General features: G+C 39.3%; 1 protein-coding gene across 2 annotated transcripts in view; it reads right to left on the bottom strand.

The window, feature by feature from the left end:
• Positions 1-25,777, bottom strand: part of LOC126328052 (kanadaptin-like) — a 224,401-nt gene that overhangs the window by 116,350 nt on the left and 82,274 nt on the right. For both annotated transcript variants that reach the window (XM_049995979.1, XM_049995987.1), the window contains exon 3: positions 20,599-20,776. In XM_049995979.1, coding sequence (XP_049851936.1) covers positions 20,599-20,776 — 178 coding nt within the window. The remainder of the gene's footprint in view (positions 1-20,598; positions 20,777-25,777) is intronic.

The following is a 25,777-nucleotide window of genomic DNA, read 5'->3' as shown; positions in this document are numbered from 1 at the left end:
TAAAATTCAGAAATGAGACTCAGTATGATCAAAGGACTCATAATATGTGGTAGTACTTTACCCCCATCTACGAAGAAGGTTCCTGTTATCACTTGAAGGATAAGGCCTGGGACATTTCGCCCTACAGAAATTTCTAGAGCATTCCAGAACATTTGAGAGTATTCGAGAACATTCTAGAACAATAGAGAGCATTCCACAACATTCGAAAATGTTCTGGAATGTTCCACAATGATCCACAATATTCTGGAATGTTCGTGAATAATTTGGAACATTCCAGAATGTTGAGGAATGTTCTGGATCATTTTGTACCATTCAAAGCCTTTCTGGTGTGTTCTAAAATTCACCACTGGTGGGGCTACCCATGGTAGGAGTGTATAAAGCAAGACCCGTCGTGAGTTGGAACATCAGTTTCTTATCAGTGACAAAGGGAGGAACTGAAAAAGTAGTACAGTGGGTGCATAAAAACACACAGTGAAGTGTGAGTAGTCAAAGTGATACGGCGACTGAACATAAAATGAAAGTAAAGTTTGTAAAGTGCACCTCATGTACTTGTTAGTAAAAAGTTGTTTTGATTTATATTTTTGACGAGAGGAGGAGCTCTTGCCAGTTCTGAAGCAAAACAGCAAAAACAAAAAGAACAGCAAAAAATCTAAACAGACCAAAGAGCACAATACATGTTTAACTTCCTAATGAACAACGGGCACCATGAGAAGCAGAGAAATCGATGAACAACAAAATGAACGGATTGAAGAATCAAGAATTGTGACGCAATCTTATAATAAAAGACTGCAAACTCAAGCCAGCCACGAAAATGTCACACTACGAGAAATGTGAATGAGGACAAGTAAACAGTACAACCTAACAAATGAAGCATTGCAGTACAACCTGACAAAAGAATGAAACAAACACAAATACATCATAATCGGAAAAATGGAAAAAAACTGCCAATTCTGTTTTGCAAAAAAATTCAATTGAGAAACACCAGGATTCTGTGGCATGAATGGAAAAATTTGATTACCACCGCATGAAGCATCAAGCATCTCCTTAGTAACTTTTATAATAATGACCGGGGAAACTCCAGAATCACAACACTTTCTTCAAAATATAAAAGCATACAATACCTGCTTCCAAATGACTTCTTTCAGTGTCACTTCAGTCAACACTAACTGGAATGAAATCGATTACGTTAATTTCTGCAAGTATATTTAACTAGAAACGGAGAGACATAAATTGATCAACAATGCACAAATGTCTGTGGATTGAGACAAGTAGTAGTCCAAGGTGTACAGGGGATCTAACACAAATACAATCAATTGATTCACACATGCAAAACAGCACTAGACTGTATGTCTTAAGATGATTATAAAGCCACTGGAGCCAATAAAATATCACCTGGAGAACACTAACATTGATTTAATGCACCTCAGATAGATAAAGTTGCCATCATAATTGTGGACAATGAAAATACGAGCTGTGATATAACTGTACAATTCAGAAGAGAAGGACTATACATACAAACCGTTCATATAATGCCCTCCACCACCCATTAATATTTATGCACGAAGTAGGCAGATATAATTTTAATGTGAAACAAATCCAACCTGAAATAGACTTCAAAACAAACAAAAAAGTCACTTCCAAGGAGTTCTATGCTTACCGTTTAATGATCGGAGACAATGAAACATAAAATCACATTGTCAACATTTGCCATTTATTCCAACAATTACTGGTATATATGTATATAAAAAAAGAAGCAGAACAGATGCTTTACATAACACTGAATCAGAAGACACTACATACCGAGAATAAATCCACCTTCAAGACAGAATCATAAATGACTGAATCATTGACAACATTGGAATACTGGTAATCTTACCCTAATCATACATAGGAAGTCCGACACATGTGCTAATACACTCAAGATGCCATGACCTACATAAGAAAATATGGACAATGTGACATTTACATAACATGTATAGGCAGCCCATCGTGGCCAGAAATCAAAGAATAACTACAAAACAGACAAGCCCCCATGCAGTGACACACCATAATAGCCAGAGTTTACTGACAAAAACAAGTAACATTCATTGAAGTCATCATAAAATACAAAATCTTTGGAACCATTAGATGCTGGATGTACACAACTGAAAGGTAAAAACAAAGACTGCCTCACTCACACAATCTCATATGGCTACACGATGGAATCCATCCCACGTATTTCGACAAAATCATCCAAGCTGAGTTTCCCAATCCACAAGAAGATCCAAAACTGTACAATATAGTGAAAAACACGATTCACGGACTGAGTGAGCCACTAAACCCCAATTTGTCATCTATGAGTGATGGAAAATGTACAAAAAAAATACCCAAAACCATATTTGAAGAACACAAAAACCGGAGATGATGGCTATACCAAATACAGAAGATGATCATCCAAAAATGGTGCCTTCACAACAAAAGTATTAATACAAGGCAGTGAACTGGAACTAGGCAGTCAATTGGTAGCACCATATAACACATTACTTTGCAAAATGTGCCAAGCACATGTGGACACAGGATACTGCAATTCAGTGAAACCCATCAAATACGTCTGTAAGGAGGAGAACAAAGACAGTGACATGTCAGTAACTCAAACAGCCAAAGACAGTGAACAACAAAACAGAAACAACAAGATCTTCCAGTAGCAAATGGAAAGATACATAAACAGTAATGAAGGAGCATGGCGGCTCTTCAGTTTACCCATACACAAATGTGAACCAACTGTGCAACATCTAAAAGTATATTTGAAGAATAGACAGAGAGTTTACCTCACAAAAGACAGCACCAGAAAAATTGCTAGTGAACCACCTCAGAACACAACATTAACAGCCAAAACGATCCATTTGCGGAAACTTTACTACGAGGGTTGGAACTTAAATAGTGGTAACTATTTATTTACAACTGATACAAAAGAGTTACATGTTTGCACCTGTTACTGCCCTTCAAAGTAGTCACCAGTATTGTGTAGAACCCATTGCCAGTGATGTGGAAGGTGAAGTATACCGTTAGCAGAGCCTGTTCTGTTGAGGTGCAAATGGAGTGGTCTACTGCCTGTCGAATCCCTGGAACAGTTCTGAAGTGAATGCCACGAAGTGGTTCTTTCAACTTCGGAATTAAATCAAAGCCACAAGGACTGAAGTCTGGGGAGTATGGTGGATGGTACAGTACTTCCCAGTCCCATCGACTGAACAGAGCAGCCACAGCTTGCGCTGTATGTGCCCGTGCATTGTTGTGCAAAATGATGAGTGGGTTGTGCAGAAAGTTTCACTGCTTCTTTCGCAAAGCTGGTCGCAGATGATGCTACAAAAATGTGCATTGACGGTCTGCTGTGGAGGAACATAATGCATTAGGATAACACCATCACAGTCATACACGAGAATCACCATAACTTTCACCACACTGGGGCTCTCACGCACTTTCGTCATTCGCGCCAACCCATAAAGACGCCATTCATTGGATTGGTGTTTCAGTTTTGACTCGTACAATGTGGCCCACATCTCAACCAGTGTTAGATATGGCATAAGAAAGCCTCTCCCCTCCATGCTCATAGCATTCCAAGTGCATCTGAACAGCGATGTAACACATCCACTTCTGCATTTCCGTCAAGTCATGTGGAACCCATTGTGATGTGATTTTTCACATGCCCAGGCATTCCTTCAGGATGTGAAGCACAGTCACATGCACTAATTTGGTTTCGTTGGCGTGCTCACAAATCGTATGGCGACGATCACTGTCCAGTAACGTGGCAACAGCAAGCACGTCTTCTTCAGATACGCTCGGACGACCTGCCCGATGCACATCTGCCACAGTTTGCAGACCTTCATTGAAGGCTTTACCCAACATGCCAGCCACTGTTCTGTACGGCAATGACGATTCCCGGCACACCTCTTGAGGACCTCGATGACACTGTTGTGCTGTACGAACTCTGGCACATTTAATCTTGATCCAACTCTTGTTCCTGTTTAGAAAACATAGTGACACCATTACATTAGACTGCTTACACACAAGTGACTGTGTTTCCCTCGATTACCAAATCCGAAAAGCTCATCCTGAACCGTACGTCGAATTTAACAATGACATTTTCAATCAAACACTCATTTGCCTAGAAGATAAATGTTTAGCAATAAACAACCATATCTTAGTAAAACTTGGGATGCATGCATCATGAAGATATGCTATCGGTGTACCAAACTTTGAAATTACAAAGGAAAAAGGCTACAATGTCAATGAATTACTTAAATACATTGCTCACAACTATCCACTCCTCAATAACAATCGAAGGGAAATTTACAATGATATCATGGATCAAATTGAAAACAACACTCGTGGAATTGTTTATTTGGACCAGGAAAACATTTCTAATAAATATATATCTGGCAGAAATACGTGCTAAACAACATATCACACTCGCACTAGCATCATCCCGCGTTGCAGCTGAGGAGGATGAACTGTCCACCACTGCTGGATATAGCCGAAGAACAATTCCCGAACTGTAAAATCTCAAGAGCATTTGGACAGGATGAGCTGCTAAAGCAAGCTACAATAAAAGTATCTTCTGGGACGTATGCAGAATGGCATATAAAAAATCATTCAATGTCATGGACAGAACATTACAAGACTTGCAAGGAAACTCTGAAATGATGGTAGGAGCTCTACACATACTCCCACGAGATTTTTGACAAACACTTCCAGTTATTCCCAATTCGACACCAACATATGAGATCAATGCATGCTTTACAAAATCACATCTCTGGCCACACATACAAGTACTGCAACTAACAAAAAATATGAGAGCTGAACAATTGAAATATGGAATAGCAGCACATTTTGTTCAACATCTTTTACAAACAGACAAAGGCACAAATCCTACAGACCAGACGACTGGTCTCAATGCGTCCAACAATGATTTTTGCAACATAACCAATGCTTAAAATGAACACATCAACCATACTCAGCCAAACATTTCTCACAACTATATCAATATGCACTGATCTGGACTGGCTATTTGAATGGGCAATGTTGGCAACTAAAAATAATATTACTGATATTTTCAACTTTAATATTCAAATGAAAATTCCTGTCAAAGAGAGAATACACAAATCGATCAGCACAATGGTAAACATTGCATAAAGTGTGAACTTCTCAACAGAATTGTTAAACTCTTTGTAAGTATATAATGCAACATATTATTATTATTATTATTATTATTATTTTCTTTCTTTTCTTTTCTTTTCTCCCTCATTCTTTTCATATATAAGTGCTAGTGGGTGGACATACTGCGAGTTCCGTCAAGATAAAAAAAAAAAGTGTATTCCAACTGTACATTAAAAGGTGTTATCAAGATAGCAATCTTTATTCGCACAATCACATTCTGTTTGTTATTCCATGTCGCACCGAGAATCCTGAAATCAAGAGGATCAAAGCAGACCAGAAGAATTCGCATGAGCAGAAGAGGGGCAATCTGGAACCAGTATTGTCACACCAATCTCCATGCACAATAGCAGTAACAAGAAAAGGATGTACGTAAATTTACGAATGTTAAATGCTGAATACATGTATTGAATATTGAAGGTCTGTTTATATTAGTGCCAGTTAAAATAACTCAGGATACGTGTACCTTTAAATTTCTTTCAAATTTTCCCTTTTAATTATTTAAGCAGCAAATTTTTATTCAGTTTTCCAACCCCTTCCGCCCCTATTCAAGTACCAGGAATGCTATTTCACTTCCTTTAACTTAAAACTGGATCTCCGATCATACTACTCAGAAATCTCAGCACACCAAAAGTATGTAATGGAACAAAAATGAATGTCAAACAGCTATCAAATAACCTCATCGAAGCTGAGCTTATGATTGGAAGTGTGCAGAGTCCTTTGTACTTTGCAACTATTTATCACCGGAATACCACTGATCTCTAATGAACTGCCATTCTAATTTAAAGGACTGAAATTTCCAATCAAATTAGCCTACAGTTTCACAATGAACAAAGTGCAAGGAGAAGCACTCAAATTTGCGACATCAATGTCAAAGACTCCTGCTTCTCTCACAGTCAACTATACATAGCTTGATGTTGAGTAGTAAATTTGAAAAATTTGTACATAACAATTTGTAGATAACAAAATGAAAAATGCTGTTTATAAACGAGTATTGTAAATACTTGGAATATGTTTTCAATAAAACTATTTTTTACCTCGCATACTTTAAAGTTTATCCTTTTATTCCAACTACCACACAATTTCATATCAACTCCCTGGGAAAAGCCATGTACCCCAGCTAGTTATTATATGATCTACAATAGATCTATATCCTCTTGCTGACCCGGTAAATTTGTGTCTTTCTTCCCAAAGAACCTATTTGTAATTTTTAAAATGATTAAAGGTAGCAAAATGTCCTGAGTGTTCTTCTGTTTTCATTACATACATTTTCTTGTAATGTGCCTACTATTTTTGGATTTGTCATTTTTCCTTCTTCTGGGGCATAAGTTGGCATTATTCTTATTCCTCTTGGGCTTTTGCTTTTACGAGGGTAATCCCAAAAGTAAGGTCTCCTATTTTTCTATAAGTACGTACACCTGTTTTTTTCTAAAATGGTTTGCATCAGTTTACAGCTTGAACATTTAGCTATTTTTCGGCATAATCACCATTTCTATCGATGCATTTTTGTAGACGCTGCGGCAGTTTTTGTATGCCCATGCCATACCAGCTCGCTGCCATGCTGTTCAGAAAGTTATGAACCTCTTCTTTCACCTGGTCGTCGGAGCTGAATTGCTTTCCAGCCAAATATTCTTTTAACCTACGGAACAGGGTGCCAAGTCAGGACTATAGGGTAGGTTGGTGATTATGTTCTACTGAAACTGTTGCAGAGAGCAACAGTTTGCTGAGCGATGTGTGGGCGAGCGTTGTCATGGAGAATGTGTACGCCCTTGCTCAACATTCCTCTTCTCCAGTTCTGAATTGTCCGTTTGAGTTTTTTCAGTCTCACAATACCTGTCAGCGTTAATTGTGGTCCCAGTGATTCGACTCCGAGGACAAGGTGAAAAAAGAGGTTCAAAACTTTCTGAACAGCATGGCAGCAAGCTGGTATGACACAGGCATACAAAAACTGCCACAGCGTCTACAAAAATGCATCGACAGAAATGGTGATTGTGTCAAAAAATAGCTAAATGTTCAAGCTGTAAACTGATGCAAACCATTTTAGAAAAAAACAGGTGTACGTACTTATAGAAAAATAGGAAGCCTTACTTTTGGGATTACCCTCGTATTAGTTTTGAATTATTCATCCATGGAGTAATGAAAAAAGACAGAACCAAAACTGCAATAAATTAAAATGTCACGCTCGCTGCTAAAGTACTGCCACATGAACAATGAGCAGTTAGTAAGCAATAAACTGTTTTCCTTTCATTAGTCTGTGAGGCTCTCAGTTGGAGAGGGTTTGGAATTTATGTTTTAAGTTTTTGGAAGTTGCTAAGTGCTCTCATTCTCAAATACTGAACAAATATAACACGAGTAGTTTGTGCATCATTACGTGCCTCGAGGCATATGCATACTGAGTCGCAGAAAGGCACAACAAAATGACTGCTATACATTTGAGGTTTTGGCCAAAGGCCTTCTCCTAAATTAGAAAATACACACACTTTCACAAAAGCTCAACTCTCCACCCACACACCTCACATCTTCTCTTTGATCTTGTGTTTTTATGTTGATTTTGGCCAAATGCTCAAATGGGTAGCAGTCTTGTTGTTGTACCTGTCTGCTCCTCAACGTCTCCTCTATATGGCAAGTAGCAAACTATCCTCGATATAATACTGTCATTATTTGATCCTCGACTTTCCACTGTTCAGTTTCTAACTTTGATACTTGTATTATTGTCTTAAACCTTTAATATAAGATTATACCTCTTAATGCCAAGCTTATAACAGCATTTGAATTTTTTTTAAATTCTGTCAATAAGTGTATGAAATACTGAAAACAAAATCTCTGTTGCTCCTCCAAACCATCAGTCAGACAACCTGCAACTGGGACCTGGTGACCATTTTAGCCACTTAGAGCCACTTAGTAACATAAACAAGCCCTAAAACGTTACTCAACATGTGTTTACATAATGATAGATGGCTCTTTTATACTTTCAGTGCAAATTGAAAGATTTCAGAGTATGAGTCAAACATCTTGTAGCTCTAGTGTAGAAGTCTGCAGATTTCAATTTATGTTAGTAATGAGTTCCATTGAAATTTCAGTCTAATGCTTTGGCATGTTAATCACCAATATTGAGTGAACCTAAACTGAGCCCATCTGAGAAAACCATCTGTCACTACAACTGTGGTGACAGGCCGGTACACGAACCCATACTTCCTGCTTATAATGAGCAGACACAGTAACTATCATGCAACCTGAGCACTTTTTCATAAGTTTGTATGGGTTTTTTTTTTTTTTTTTTTTTTTTTTCAGAGGTGAAACTGTTAATGGCACTCTGGCACACTCAGTAACAGACTCTGCATCATGGTTCATGAACTGCAAGCAAGACTGAAATGGGAGAAAAAGAAAAGGGGTTGGAGGGGGGGGGGGGGGGGGGGGCGGATGGCAAGGCTCCTGACATCAAAAGGTGGCAATTATGAAAATAAATATGGTTTCATCCTTCTCCATCTACATCTACATCCATAATCTGAAAACCATGGTAAGGTGCACGACAGAAGATATATCCCACTGTACCAGTTATTAGGTCTTCTTCCCGTTCCATTCACATACGGAGAGCAGAAAGAATGATTGTTTGAATGCCTCTGTATGTGCAGTAATTATTCTAATCCTATCCTCACAATCCCTATGTGAGTGATGTGTAAGGGATTGTAATATTCCTTAGCAGTGCATAAATGTATTAATGTCATTGCTTCTCCACATTTCTAATATACTGTTGTTGTTGTTGTCTTTGTTGAGGTATTCTTCAGGAGACTGGTTTGATACAAAAAACGTGCTAGTCTATCCAGTGCATAACTATGGCTACCTACATACATCTGAACCCTCTTACTGTATTCAAGCCCTAGTCTCCCTCTACAACCCCATGCCTCCACACTTCCTTTGTTCTCAAATTATTGTTGCCTCAGAATGTGCCCTATCAACTGTTCCTTTCTTTTAGTCAAGCTGTCCCAAATATTTCTTTTTTCCCCAATTTGATTTCGTACCTCTTTGTCAGTTACTCCATTTATCCATTTAATGTTCAACTCTCTTCTATAGCAACACATTTCGAAAGCATATATTCTCTCCTTGTTGAAATACTTATCATCCTCATTTCACTTCTGTAAAAGGCTATGCCTCATACAAACACCATATGAAAAGACTTCCTACATTTAATAAATTTATATTTGACACTAAGAGGTTAAAATGCCAGTAAAACCAGCAAATTAGCTCAATGTTTTTCACCAGATGATCAACAGTTCATGTCGTGACCTCCACACTCTCCCAATCTCACTCCATGTGGTATTTTTGTCTGGTATTACATGAAAGATTAAGTGTTTATGCCAAAAGAAAAAAAATGGGTTTTTCTATGTGTGCAAAGCTGTGTGATGAGACGTCAAATAATAAAGCTGCACCAAATCTGTAAAATAGTTTCAATGATTTCTTACCACCCTTAAGCTGTCGGCACATGGACCGTACATCCGAACGTAGAGCGTTGAGCATCCCGAGTTTCTGAAGCCATAGTGTGGAATAGCACGTTCGGGAGTCTTTCCGAACTTGCAGAGCAATATCTGGCATGTCAGATATTCTGGGCGTGTGTCTGAGCGTTGACCAATGAGATGGCACAACGCCACCTACGTCAAACGCACGCCGTCTCCCTTCAGTACAGAGTTGTGAGGCGCCATATTGGCATCTATTTCAATCCTACATGTATATATGCCGTTTCTGAGCACCAGAAAATTGAGAATCACTGGAAAACCTGTTGTTAACTGTGTGATTAGTTCTGATAAAATAGTGAGAAACATCATATTCATCGCAAAAGAATTATTGTAACTTGCGTATTATGAGAGTAGGCAATGACACACTGAAGCTCCACCCAAAACGCACTGTTCTTGGTACAATTTGTTATGATTAAATTTCAATTAGTAACATATCTACGATTAAGGTTTTCAATAAGGGGTAACATAATATGATTAGATACATGCAATCTGTTGTTGGCTTAGCACTTAGTGTCACTGTCCTATATTGAAATGTTTGTTGGGGCAGTGGTTCGCGTCTAGACACTCTGAAGCATCCCCAACTCTCTTGTGGTTCCCTTTTAAGGTACTCCACGTCGACGTCTGCCCGTAGATACGTATCGTCAGTAGGTTTTCCGGCTTTACTTCCCGACGTGACAGCAACAACTCTCCGATGAGGTGCGGGCCTTGTGTTTTGCTATTACTCCAAGTCTTGTAAATATCGCTTTTATTTAGTAATTTGCCCAGCTAAAACTCTCCCCTTTTATGATTAAGACAGCCTGTGCCATCTTTCGGAGGGAGTGGGGACGTCAAACAATCACATAAGTTCATATTAAGCAGTCCGTAAAATACGTAAACATTCACTTCAGTTAGCGTGTTAGTTAATGCCTACGCTTTCCACTAGATGGTGCTGACTTACTTCTGAATAGCTTTGGTTCTGTAAAACCTTCACTGATTAGTACTAGGTAAATGAAATAAGTACAAGACTCTCGTATTTCACCTTCACTCTATATTCAAGGATTAGGCTGGTGATGGATGATGGTCTATTTAAAAGGTTCCTAGCCTGGAGGAATCTAAATAGTCCGCAAATGCTGATATGCACACGCTGTACGCCCAGATTCGCAACTAACGGCACATGACACTTTCAAAAGTCCACACATTAATATCTGAATACCGGTACCCTGTAATAGACCAAGATGCAACATCTGTCCCATACATTCTCCCACCACCACCTACTCCAGTCCAGTCTATCCCACCAAAGGCAGGGTTACTTGTGAAATCAGTTACGTTATCTAGAAGTTAAGCTGAAACCACTGTGCCGCATTCTAAGTGGACACGGCAACCGACACGCTGTCTGTCCACATAAATGGCTAGCAACAAACTGTGACCGAGAAACAACAGGACCATCCTGTTGCTGGGTACACTACCCTACATGATATTCTTCATTTCAATGACTGCTTCACAGCCCATGCCATCTCGAACCTTCCCACAAACGGGGAACTCTTCCTGCAATATATCCTATGTTCCCTTAACCCTCCCGGCCTCAACCTTCGATAGTCGTCGTCCTTACCCGTCGAGTCCCTTCCCTGTTCCCATTTCAGCACTACACAGTCCTCTGTTCCATCCTTTTCCGCTACCCATCTCTCTCTTCGTGACTGCACCTAGCTGTCCTGCCCTCTCTGCAGCATGCTCCCACAGCAGCACTTCAGTGTCCCCCAGCCCTACCCAGCTATCCCTCTCCTTCCCCACCCCAGCCTCCTCCTTACCCCATTGCCTCTCTTGACATGCACTGCTGCTCGTAGTCCGGCTTCAAATCGCAGAGACTTTGGTCGTGTGTGTGTGTGTGTGTGTGTGTGTGTGTGTGTGTGTGTGTGTGTGTGTGTGTGTGTGTTTTTCAGCAAAGGCCCGATTCTTTTAATTCATACAAGTTCCATTTCCTTAAGATAATTCATACAAGTTCCATTTCCTTAAGATCATATCTTTCAGAAAATTTTTCAGTTTTCAAATGCAGTTCAGTATCAATAAAGTATCATGCAAGTGCATATTTTCCTTGGAAAGGTTTCATAGCTGAAAACCTGATTACTGAATCTGTCTTACTATTCCATAAATTTTTGAAACCTACAAATGTCTCCCGGTCTTCCACATACACAACGTTCTTTCACAATTTTAAAAACAAGTGTTAACAACAGTTTGATTTTGTTCAGTACCTATTGTACCATGTGGCTTTCCCCTTCTTTCATTTCCCCCAGTAATTCTACACACACACACACACACACACACACACACACACACACACACACACACACCTAATCATACGTTATTTTAACATCATCATCATCTGCAGAGCTACTAGGCATATAAATATGTACTGGGAGTTTGTTTTATGTCTATGTTGACTACTATAATGTGATCACTGTGCTGCAAATAGTAGCTTACCTTCTCACTCATTATTATTCATACTCCTGTACTGACCTGACCAGAAGTACTGTTCTTCCTGCCACTTCACTTCACTTCTTACCAGTATATCTAAATTCAACATGTCCCTCTCATTTTGCATTCTCTAACTTACCTACCCAAGTAAGAGATCTGACATTCTACACTCTAACCCACAGAGTGCCAGTTTTGTTTCTCATGATGACAACATCCTCTCGACTAGTCCCTGCCTGGAGATCAGAATATTTTATCCATGAGGGTGCCATTATCACTTAGCTATACAGTAGAGCTGCACACACTCAGAAAATATAATAGCTATTCGTATCTCCAGTGTAGTGAGGACACATTGACTAATGTTACAAGGCCAGATCAATGACCCATCCAAACTGTTGCCCCTTGATAGCAAAGTGTGGCAATTTCTGTAGGGTAGGCTGAGAATTATGAATTTCGAAAAAAGAAAACAGGATCTTAAAACAAAATCTTGTAAAATAGAAATACTGCAGAAGTGACTTAGTTACATATTTCTGCTAAGATTGAAACTACTAAAGAAATAGTTATAAATAAAGGCATCAAAATATTAAGCAATTAAGCACCTCACATTAATAAAAATATAACACACAGTAACTCACCGTTACACTCTTTTATAAATTAGTTCTACCCTCTTATCTTTTTCTGGGCATATACATTGGAAACACAAGAACTTTTATTTATTTAAATGGGGTAGGTGCTGTTATAGACTCCAGTGATTCTTTCAGCAGCCTTTGAGTCTTCACCTCTATCGACAAGGTGGTGATGAATTACTGTTCTACCTTTCCATACATATTGCTGCAGAAGGCAGCAGCAATATGGCAGAATTTGAAGCGATTTTGACAATATGGTATATCCACAGTGCAAGAATAAAATCTATGATAAAATATTCTCCGTGACTACAGTACATTATTTCAGGTTCGATCCAACATAAAGTGGTAAAAATTCACTTACATTCCCTTTTGTTCATGGAGATAAGAATTAGTTTGCATCATAAATGGTAAAAATCACCTTTGGAAATCGTTCATGAACTGAATTATACCAGCTTGTGACAGGCCAAAGCAACAGTTTGCTGAGCGATGTGTGGGCGAGCGTTGTCATGGAGAATGTGTACGCCCTTGCTCAACATTCCTCTTCTCCAGTTCTGAATTGTCCGTTTGAGTTTTTTCAGTCTCACAATACCTGTCAGCGTTAATTGTGGTCCCAGTGATTCGACTCCGAGGACAAGGTGAAAAAAGAGGTTCAAAACTTTCTGAACAGCATGGCAGCAAGCTGGTATGACACAGGCATACAAAAACTGCCACAGCGTCTACAAAAATGCATCGACAGAAATGGTGATTGTGTCAAAAAATAGCTAAATGTTCAAGCTGTAAACTGATGCAAACCATTTTAGAAAAAAACAGGTGTACGTACTTATAGAAAAATAGGAAGCCTTACTTTTGGGATTACCCTCGTATTAGTTTTGAATTATTCATCCATGGAGTAATGAAAAAAGACAGAACCAAAACTGCAATAAATTAAAATGTCACGCTCGCTGCTAAAGTACTGCCACATGAACAATGAGCAGTTAGTAAGCAATAAACTGTTTTCCTTTCATTAGTCTGTGAGGCTCTCAGTTGGAGAGGGTTTGGAATTTATGTTTTAAGTTTTTGGAAGTTGCTAAGTGCTCTCATTCTCAAATACTGAACAAATATAACACGAGTAGTTTGTGCATCATTACGTGCCTCGAGGCATATGCATACTGAGTCGCAGAAAGGCACAACAAAATGACTGCTATACATTTGAGGTTTTGGCCAAAGGCCTTCTCCTAAATTAGAAAATACACACACTTTCACAAAAGCTCAACTCTCCACCCACACACCTCACATCTTCTCTTTGATCTTGTGTTTTTATGTTGATTTTGGCCAAATGCTCAAATGGGTAGCAGTCTTGTTGTTGTACCTGTCTGCTCCTCAACGTCTCCTCTATATGGCAAGTAGCAAACTATCCTCGATATAATACTGTCATTATTTGATCCTCGACTTTCCACTGTTCAGTTTCTAACTTTGATACTTGTATTATTGTCTTAAACCTTTAATATAAGATTATACCTCTTAATGCCAAGCTTATAACAGCATTTGAATTTTTTTTAAATTCTGTCAATAAGTGTATGAAATACTGAAAACAAAATCTCTGTTGCTCCTCCAAACCATCAGTCAGACAACCTGCAACTGGGACCTGGTGACCATTTTAGCCACTTAGAGCCACTTAGTAACATAAACAAGCCCTAAAACGTTACTCAACATGTGTTTACATAATGATAGATGGCTCTTTTATACTTTCAGTGCAAATTGAAAGATTTCAGAGTATGAGTCAAACATCTTGTAGCTCTAGTGTAGAAGTCTGCAGATTTCAATTTATGTTAGTAATGAGTTCCATTGAAATTTCAGTCTAATGCTTTGGCATGTTAATCACCAATATTGAGTGAACCTAAACTGAGCCCATCTGAGAAAACCATCTGTCACTACAACTGTGGTGACAGGCCGGTACACGAACCCATACTTCCTGCTTATAATGAGCAGACACAGTAACTATCATGCAACCTGAGCACTTTTTCATAAGTTTGTATGGGTTTTTTTTTTTTTTTTTTTTTTTCAGAGGTGAAACTGTTAATGGCACTCTGGCACACTCAGTAACAGACTCTGCATCATGGTTCATGAACTGCAAGCAAGACTGAAATGGGAGAAAAAGAAAAGGGGTTGGAGGGGGGGGGGGGGGGGGGCGGATGGCAAGGCTCCTGACATCAAAAGGTGGCAATTATGAAAATAAATATGGTTTCATCCTTCTCCATCTACATCTACATCCATAATCTGAAAACCATGGTAAGGTGCACGACAGAAGATATATCCCACTGTACCAGTTATTAGGTCTTCTTCCCGTTCCATTCACATACGGAGAGCAGAAAGAATGATTGTTTGAATGCCTCTGTATGTGCAGTAATTATTCTAATCCTATCCTCACAATCCCTATGTGAGTGATGTGTAAGGGATTGTAATATTCCTTAGCAGTGCATAAATGTATTAATGTCATTGCTTCTCCACATTTCTAATATACTGTTGTTGTTGTTGTCTTTGTTGAGGTATTCTTCAGGAGACTGGTTTGATACAAAAAACGTGCTAGTCTATCCAGTGCATAACTATGGCTACCTACATACATCTGAACCCTCTTACTGTATTCAAGCCCTAGTCTCCCTCTACAACCCCATGCCTCCACACTTCCTTTGTTCTCAAATTATTGTTGCCTCAGAATGTGCCCTATCAACTGTTCCTTTCTTTTAGTCAAGCTGTCCCAAATATTTCTTTTTTCCCCAATTTGATTTCGTACCTCTTTGTCAGTTACTCCATTTATCCATTTAATGTTCAACTCTCTTCTATAGCAACACATTTCGAAAGCATATATTCTCTCCTTGTTGAAATACTTATCATCCTCATTTCACTTCTGTAAAAGGCTATGCCTCATACAAACACCATATGAAAAGACTTCCTACATTTAATAAATTTATATTTGACACTAAGAGGTTAAAATGCCAGTAAAACCAGCAAATTAGCTCAATGTTTTTCACCAGATGATCAACAGTTCATGTCGTGACCTCCACACTCTCCCAATCTCACTCCATGTGGTATTTTTGTCTGGTATTACATGAAAGATTAAGTGTTTATGCCAAAAGAAAAAAAATGGGTTTTTCTATGTGTGCAAAGCTGTGTGATGAGACGTCAAATAATAAAGCTGCACCAAATCTGTAAAATAGTTTCAATGATTTCTTACCACCCTTAAGCTGTCGGCACATGGACCGTACATCCGAACGTAGAGCGTTGAGCATCCCGAGTTTCTGAAGCCATAGTGTGGAATAGCACGTTCGGGAGTCTTTCCGAACTTGCAGAGCAATATCTGGCATGTCAGATATTCTGGGCGTGTGTCTGAGCGTTGACCAATGAGATGGCACAACGCCACCTACGTCAAACGCACGCCGTCTCCCTTCAGTACAGAGTTGTGAGGCGCCATATTGGCATCTATTTCAATCCTACATGTATATATGCCGTTTCTGAGCACCAGAAAATTGAGAATCACTGGAAAACCTGTTGTTAACTGTGTGATTAGTTCTGATAAAATAGTGAGAAACATCATATTCATCGCAAAAGAATTATTGTAACTTGCGTATTATGAGAGTAGGCAATGACACACTGAAGCTCCACCCAAAACGCACTGTTCTTGGTACAATTTGTTATGATTAAATTTCAATTAGTAACATATCTACGATTAAGGTTTTCAATAAGGGGTAACATAATATGATTAGATACATGCAATCTGTTGTTGGCTTAGCACTTAGTGTCACTGTCCTATATTGAAATGTTTGTTGGGGCAGTGGTTCGCGTCTAGACACTCTGAAGCATCCCCAACTCTCTTGTGGTTCCCTTTTAAGGTACTCCACGTCGACGTCTGCCCGTAGATACGTATCGTCAGTAGGTTTTCCGGCTTTACTTCCCGACGTGACAGCAACAACTCTCCGATGAGGTGCGGGCCTTGTGTTTTGCTATTACTCCAAGTCTTGTAAATATCGCTTTTATTTAGTAATTTGCCCAGCTAAAACTCTCCCCTTTTATGATTAAGACAGCCTGTGCCATCTTTCGGAGGGAGTGGGGACGTCAAACAATCACATAAGTTCATATTAAGCAGTCCGTAAAATACGTAAACATTCACTTCAGTTAGCGTGTTAGTTAATGCCTACGCTTTCCACTAGATGGTGCTGACTTACTTCTGAATAGCTTTGGTTCTGTAAAACCTTCACTGATTAGTACTAGGTAAATGAAATAAGTACAAGACTCTCGTATTTCACCTTCACTCTATATTCAAGGATTAGGCTGGTGATGGATGATGGTCTATTTAAAAGGTTCCTAGCCTGGAGGAATCTAAATAGTCCGCAAATGCTGATATGCACACGCTGTACGCCCAGATTCGCAACTAACGGCACATGACACTTTCAAAAGTCCACACATTAATATCTGAATACCGGTACCCTGTAATAGACCAAGATGCAACATCTGTCCCATACATTCTCCCACCACCACCTACTCCAGTCCAGTCTATCCCACCAAAGGCAGGGTTACTTGTGAAATCAGTTACGTTATCTAGAAGTTAAGCTGAAACCACTGTGCCGCATTCTAAGTGGACACGGCAACCGACACGCTGTCTGTCCACATAAATGGCTAGCAACAAACTGTGACCGAGAAACAACAGGACCATCCTGTTGCTGGGTACACTACCCTACATGATATTCTTCATTTCAATGACTGCTTCACAGCCCATGCCATCTCGAACCTTCCCACAAACGGGGAACTCTTCCTGCAATATATCCTATGTTCCCTTAACCCTCCCGGCCTCAACCTTCGATAGTCGTCGTCCTTACCCGTCGAGTCCCTTCCCTGTTCCCATTTCAGCACTACACAGTCCTCTGTTCCATCCTTTTCCGCTACCCATCTCTCTCTTCGTGACTGCACCTAGCTGTCCTGCCCTCTCTGCAGCATGCTCCCACAGCAGCACTTCAGTGTCCCCCAGCCCTACCCAGCTATCCCTCTCCTTCCCCACCCCAGCCTCCTCCTTACCCCATTGCCTCTCTTGACATGCACTGCTGCTCGTAGTCCGGCTTCAAATCGCAGAGACTTTGGTCGTGTGTGTGTGTGTGTGTGTGTGTGTGTGTGTGTGTGTGTGTGTGTGTGTGTGTGTGTGTTTTTCAGCAAAGGCCCGATTCTTTTAATTCATACAAGTTCCATTTCCTTAAGATAATTCATACAAGTTCCATTTCCTTAAGATCATATCTTTCAGAAAATTTTTCAGTTTTCAAATGCAGTTCAGTATCAATAAAGTATCATGCAAGTGCATATTTTCCTTGGAAAGGTTTCATAGCTGAAAACCTGATTACTGAATCTGTCTTACTATTCCATAAATTTTTGAAACCTACAAATGTCTCCCGGTCTTCCACATACACAACGTTCTTTCACAATTTTAAAAACAAGTGTTAACAACAGTTTGATTTTGTTCAGTACCTATTGTACCATGTGGCTTTCCCCTTCTTTCATTTCCCCCAGTAATTCTACACACACACACACACACACACACACACACACACACACACACACACACACACACACACACCTAATCATACGTTATTTTAACATCATCATCATCTGCAGAGCTACTAGGCATATAAATATGTACTGGGAGTTTGTTTTATGTCTATGTTGACTACTATAATGTGATCACTGTGCTGCAAATAGTAGCTTACCTTCTCACTCATTATTATTCATACTCCTGTACTGACCTGACCAGAAGTACTGTTCTTCCTGCCACTTCACTTCACTTCTTACCAGTATATCTAAATTCAACATGTCCCTCTCATTTTGCATTCTCTAACTTACCTACCCAAGTAAGAGATCTGACATTCTACACTCTAACCCACAGAGTGCCAGTTTTGTTTCTCATGATGACAACATCCTCTCGACTAGTCCCTGCCTGGAGATCAGAATATTTTATCCATGAGGGTGCCATTATCACTTAGCTATACAGTAGAGCTGCACACACTCAGAAAATATAATAGCTATTCGTATCTCCAGTGTAGTGAGGACACATTGACTAATGTTACAAGGCCAGATCAATGACCCATCCAAACTGTTGCCCCTTGATAGCAAAGTGTGGCAATTTCTGTAGGGTAGGCTGAGAATTATGAATTTCGAAAAAAGAAAACAGGATCTTAAAACAAAATCTTGTAAAATAGAAATACTGCAGAAGTGACTTAGTTACATATTTCTGCTAAGATTGAAACTACTAAAGAAATAGTTATAAATAAAGGCATCAAAATATTAAGCAATTAAGCACCTCACATTAATAAAAATATAACACACAGTAACTCACCGTTACACTCTTTTATAAATTAGTTCTACCCTCTTATCTTTTTCTGGGCATATACATTGGAAACACAAGAACTTTTATTTATTTAAATGGGGTAGGTGCTGTTATAGACTCCAGTGATTCTTTCAGCAGCCTTTGAGTCTTCACCTCTATCGACAAGGTGGTGATGAATTACTGTTCTACCTTTCCATACATATTGCTGCAGAAGGCAGCAGCAATATGGCAGAATTTGAAGCGATTTTGACAATATGGTATATCCACAGTGCAAGAATAAAATCTATGATAAAATATTCTCCGTGACTACAGTACATTATTTCAGGTTCGATCCAACATAAAGTGGTAAAAATTCACTTACATTCCCTTTTGTTCATGGAGATAAGAATTAGTTTGCATCATAAATGGTAAAAATCACCTTTGGAAATCGTTCATGAACTGAATTATACCAGCTTGTGACAGGCCAAAGTTATGAACATGATCCTATGTAGTATTATTTTTCAGGTGCTTCCATTATATTATAAGCATCTGTATTTATATGTTCTGATGAATACAACATATGGGTACCACTTTTAATTTTGTCATGTACTATGAGAAGAAATTACATTTGATATAACATGGCACAAGGACAACTGAGTGTTACCAGTTGTGTGTGTAACATGAGATGACAAGCTTCTAAGCGAGCCCCCATAAAACTGATACAGGAAGACAAAATTACGACTTGGTGGCAGCAAGGTAAACATGGTGGTGCTGTGTCATATATACTAGGATAAGAAATTACATATGACGGCAAAACTAAAAGCCTGGCAGATTAAAACTGTGTGCCCGACCGAGACTTGAACTCGGGACCTTGGCCTTTCGCAGGCAAGTGCTCTACCAAAGCACGACTCACGCCCGGTCTCACAGCTTTACTTCTGCCAGTATCTTGTCTCCTACCTTCCAAACTTTACAGAAAGTTACGCAAAAGGCAAAGGTCACGAGTTCGAGTCTCGGTCAGGCACAAAGTTTTAATCTGCCAGGAAGTTTCATATCAGCGCACACTCCACGCAGAGTGAAAATCTCATTCTGGAAAATTAAAAGCGGTTAATAGTGTAGTTTGACATTTGCAAGTAAAAGTTAAACCTTTCTGTGTGTTTTCTCCTGCCTGCTTGATAAGGAGGTTTTTCATCTATCTGTTTACTTTTATAGTCAAAACAATTGATTATTTCTGTTGTTATAAAAAATTTATGTAGTTTTGTATACCAATTCATCTATTTTTGATTTCTGAAGAGAGAAACAATTCCAAAACGTGCCGTGTGTACTCTGAGATCAATAGAGTCATTATTCACCTGCTGCATGACACTGATGCGACCCAGTCAGCCAGCTTAATTACAGATCTATGAATATTTACAAGAGTGGTCACTAACCTGCTATGTTACTCTATGTCACATGTTTATTAATTATGTAAATATAAACAGAACATAAGAACTTCATTGTTACTTACTCCACTGTGCACAGGAACTGCCCAAACCCTTTCTCTTCCACATTGTACTCCAAGTCATATCCTTCTCTTTCAAACCATCCACGTAAGGTCTTCTTAGGATCATCAATATACAGATCTTCATTTGGTGCAGCAGCATAAGGGTTTTCAGAAAGATCTGTTTCTTCATCTGCATCCTCACCTACAAAAATTAAAAATTAAAAAATTCATCCACAGTGCACTGTCCAACCCACAAAGACAGAGTGGCAAGAAGAGAACACTTGAAGACTTAATTTTAAAACTTTCTGGTAAAGACAATGTAGTCACACACATGTGTTTCATTAGCTCTGACAAAATACATTTATCCAAAAGCTTAGCAAGCTTTCCACTCTTCTTCACTTTTACCCACTCTAGACCTCACCTATATGGTAAATGGTTTACCTTTATTTCTTCAAATGAAGGTAGGTGAAATGTGAAATTTTATCTCAATTCTGAAACAATATTGCATCCATTGGTAAGAAAGCCACTTAACTGGGTAAGGTGTTCCTTGTGTTTCCAAAACTGGAATAACTATTCAGCCATGGCCTTAATGTTGCAGGCACTCCAACAATAATTAACAGGGAATGAAAAAACTCACTCATGAAGCATTTGATGAATTCCTTTTCTATCAGTTTTGGCAGTAATGTATCATCATACAATGAAGTGCCAAAGAAATTGGTACACCTGCCTAACATTGTGTAGGGTGTCTGCGAGCAAGCAGAATTATCACAACATGACGTGACATGGACTCGTCTAATGTGTGAAGTAGTCCAGGAGGGAATTGACACCATGAATCCTGCAGGGCTCTCCATAAATCTGTAAGAGTACAAGGGGGTGGAGATCTCTTCTGAACAGCACATTACAAGGCATTCCAGATAAACTCAATAAGGTTCATGTCTGGGGAGTTAGGTGGCCAGCAGAAGTATTTAAACTCAGAAAATTGTTCCTGGAGCCACTCTGTAGCAATTCTGGACATGGAGGGTGTCACATTGTCCTGCTGGAATTATCCAAGTCTGTCAGACTGCACAATGGGTAGGTGATCAGAGTGGATGCTTACGTACATGCCACCGAGTTATATCTAGATTATCAGAGGTCCCATGTCACTCCAACTGCACATTCCCACACTATTACAAAGCCTCCACCAGCATCAACCGTCTCCTGCTGACTTGCACGGTTCATTGATTCATGAGGTTGTATCCATACCCGTACACGTCCATCCGCTCAATACATTTGAAACAAGACTCGTCCAACCGGGAAACATGCTTCCAGTCATCAACTGTCCAAAGTCAGTGTTGACGGGCCCAGGTGAGCCATAAAGCTTCGTGTCGTACAGTCATCGAGGATAAATGAGTGGACCTTCAGCTCCAATAGCCTATACTGATGATGTTTCATTGAATGGTTCACACACTGACACTTGCTGATGGCCCAGCACTGAACTTGCAACCATTTGTAGAAGGGCTGCACTTCTGTCACACTGAACGATTCGCTTCAGTCGACAATGGTCCCATTCTTGCATGATCTTTTTCCGGCCACAGCAATGTCAGAGATTTGATGTTTCACTGGATTCCACATATTTACAGTACAATCATGAAATGATCGTACGAGGAAAATCCCCACTTCATTGCTACCTCAGAGATGTTGCGTCCCATTGCTTCTGTGCCATCTATAAAAGCACGTTCAAACTCACTTAAAATATTGGTAACCTGTCATTGTAGCAGCAGCAAACAATCTAACAACTGCGCCGGACACTTGTATTATATAAGCACTGCCGACCACAGTGCCATCTTCTGCCTGTTTACATATCTGTGTATTTGAATACGCATACCTATACCAGTTTCTTTGGTGCTTCAGTGTATAATGCCTCACTGAGTATGTTTTCAACATTAACACTTTTCAAATGAGTTCAAGGAACCAGAACAATGTTAATGGTTTTGCTTATACTGCATGTAAAGAAGAGACTGTTGAACGCACTGTTTGAAGGGTGTATACATATTTTGGAATGTGTTGCTGTTGATGTGGTAACACACCTACAGAAAGACAACACAGCTAAAGCAATGTTGAACATCATATGTCTGAAAAATGCACACAAGTAAAACGGGGAAGGAACATGGATAGATGAAAAACAGAACAGAAGCAAGTATAACAAAAGACTAATATTGAAATGCAGGTGTAGGTTTAATAATGAATACGAAAATAGGAGTGTGGGTAAGCTACTACAAACAGCATAGTGAACGCATTATTGTGGCCAAGATAGACACGAAGCCCATGCCTACTACAGCAGTACATGTTTATTTGCCAACTAGCTCTGCAGATGATGAAGAAATTGATGAAATGTATGATGAGATAAAAGAAATTATTCAGGTAGTGAAGGGAGACGAAAATTTAATAGTCATGGATGACTGGAATTCGAGAGTAGGACATGGGAGAGAAGGAAACATAGTGGGTGAATATGGACTGGGGGTAAGAAATGAAAGAGGAAGCCGGCTGGTAGAATTTTCCGCAGAGCATAACTTAATCATAGCTAACACTTGGTTCAAGAATCATAAAAGAAGGTTGTATACATGGAGGAATCCTGGAGATACTAAAAGGTATCAGATAGATTATATAATGGTAAGACAGAGATTTAGGAACCAGGTTTTAAATTGTAGCCGGCCGGTGTTGCCGAGTGGTTCTAGGCGCTTCAGTCGAGAACTGCGCTGGTGCTACGGTCGCAGGTTCCAATCCTGCCTCGGGCATGGGTGTGTGTGATGTCCTTAGGTTAGTTAGGTTTAAGTAGTTCTAAGTCTAGGGGACTGATGACCTCAGATGTTAAGTCCCATAGTGCTCAGAGCCACTTGAACCTTTTTTTTTTTTTTTATTGTAACAGGGTGTATACGTGGACAATGAAAAAATATTCCCGGATTTCCCGGTTAAAAATACACTTTCTCCCGGGTGAAAACAAGCGTTTTGTTATGTGACAGTATATTTTCCGCTATCAATCCTTTGAATGGTTATGGAGTTATACATAGGGGTAGAATCTCCCGGCACTTTTGAAAACGAAACTCAGGAAAATACACACGTTTTGGCAATATCATAGATGTGCAGCAACATGTACGCTGCGTATTTTCGTATTACGAAAGTATACATTGGAATTCTAGCAAATGCCGCATGTTACTTTCCGAATCATTGAAATCGAGATTGCGATGCGACATTGTAAGCCAGTCATAGGTCATGTCACGTGATCTCGCCAGCCGATGTCTGTGGATATTCAGAGCATAGGACAAGTGATGTAGTCAACCAACAGCAACATCACTGTTGAGTAGCACAAACACAAAACGGGGAAGTTAATAGTTTAAATTAATATACATAGTGTTGTTAACATAAAAGGAAATTTTTCACATATAATATTGGTCTCTAATGTTAATAAGCTGCAAGAGAAGCTAAGCTTTCGCATATAATGTTGATCTTTTATTCGCGTGTTACAGCTTTCGCATATAATGTTGATCTTTTATTCGCGTGTTACACTTAGAATATATCACACGAATGTGCCAGTAAAATGTCTGATCTTAAGGGTTAGAAATTCTTCTAAATGGCTCGTCATCAAAGAGTCGATTTTTAAATGAGAGTCAAACGCTCTGTGATTTAATAAATTCGTGGTACATTCTCGCACATAATTCAACTAACGTAAAAGGATATTTACTTTGAAAGTAACTCTTTTCAAACAACCATTCGCAATATTTTCCCGCGACCTGTTAGATATAGGTTCGTTTCATCAGTTGCCAGAGAGCGCAAATCACAGGCGACACCGCGCTTGCCCAGCTATCATGACGTAGGAAACCCGTATGTCACAAAACAAACAAGACATCAGAGGATACTCCAAGAGCATCGGAATTTCGTGAAACATACTAAAATGTGCACATTTAAAGTGCACATCTGTATGTCCAGATTCCCAATGAAGTAGACCTCGACCTGATATTAAGCTTTTCAGTGTGGTTTCCGGGATTTAAATTTTCTTGGAGCACCCGTACTGTATTGTATCATGTTTGTTTCTTTATTATGGCAAAATGCCATATGTGCTAGAAGATGAAAACGTGCACTTGAAATACAGCGAAAAGTTGAAAATAGCCAGTACCGTGGAATTAAACATTTCGTTTGAAATACATTGACTGCCTCTGCGGAAAAAGTTTATAAAAGTCAAATTTCTTTAGCAAACAGACAAAAATAACTTCATTGTTCCGCAAGGCGATTAACGCTTGGCTGTCAGAGAAGTGGAAATAAAATCAAATCTGAAACTAATGACATATTTTAGCCTTCCGTAATTATGTGAATGCATTTTCATTCACTTGATAGCACCTGTACACAGATATCCGTTTTGTTTTCATTTAACGTGAGAGTAAACGAGGGGTAAACCGCAAAATCACTAAATGTAAACACGGGTCACCTAGAAACTATCCACTATAACTCAGACTGCTCTGCGCGTCTGCCCCGGATCTACGATATTTGCGAACCGAGTCAATACTGAAAAAAATCGAATTTTCTAAAATATGTGACTTCTGAAATATGTTCATCATGTAACGCATATCTTTCTGAAAAGTCTGAAGCATAACACATATGTGTTCGAGGACATGTTATGACATGTTATTTGGTCTTAAGTGTGCCAAAGTGCAGTGCCACGCCTCTTTATAAAGCATTACAAGCAAAAAACTTTTATGTTAGGAAATAGTTTCACATTTCATTCATACGAACCAGCTTCTCAAGCATGAAATCGAAAAGTAGTATTACGAAATTTTTATATAAATTTGGCATCGTCTTATTCTTCCATAATTTGTGTGACGTCCCTGTTTCATCTCCTTCCTCCTTCTAACAAACAATCTTGTCATCACCAATTCTGTAGCTATTCCTGCCATTGTCAAAATCTGTTCGCCCATTAACTTCACTAACCCTGCCACAATCATAGGTTTAGTTACCCCGCGATTATTTTCCGATTAGGCGCTATTATGTGTTCGTACAACACGTTTTCCGCTTTACTTCCAAATAGAACTGAAGCGGCTGCTAGCCGGGGGCTATACAACTGGTCCTTTCTAGTATAGCGATCTGGCCACAAATTTTCTGTCAAAATTTCATTTTCTTGGATACACCGAGAAGTACGTCATCTTTCTCACCTGTTATTCCTGTCAGTCGTTTA

This window comes from Schistocerca gregaria, chromosome 1, assembly GCF_023897955.1.
Source record: "Schistocerca gregaria isolate iqSchGreg1 chromosome 1, iqSchGreg1.2, whole genome shotgun sequence".
NCBI classification, from domain to species: domain Eukaryota; kingdom Metazoa; phylum Arthropoda; class Insecta; order Orthoptera; family Acrididae; genus Schistocerca; species Schistocerca gregaria.
This window is presented reverse-complemented; position numbering and strand designations above follow the sequence as displayed.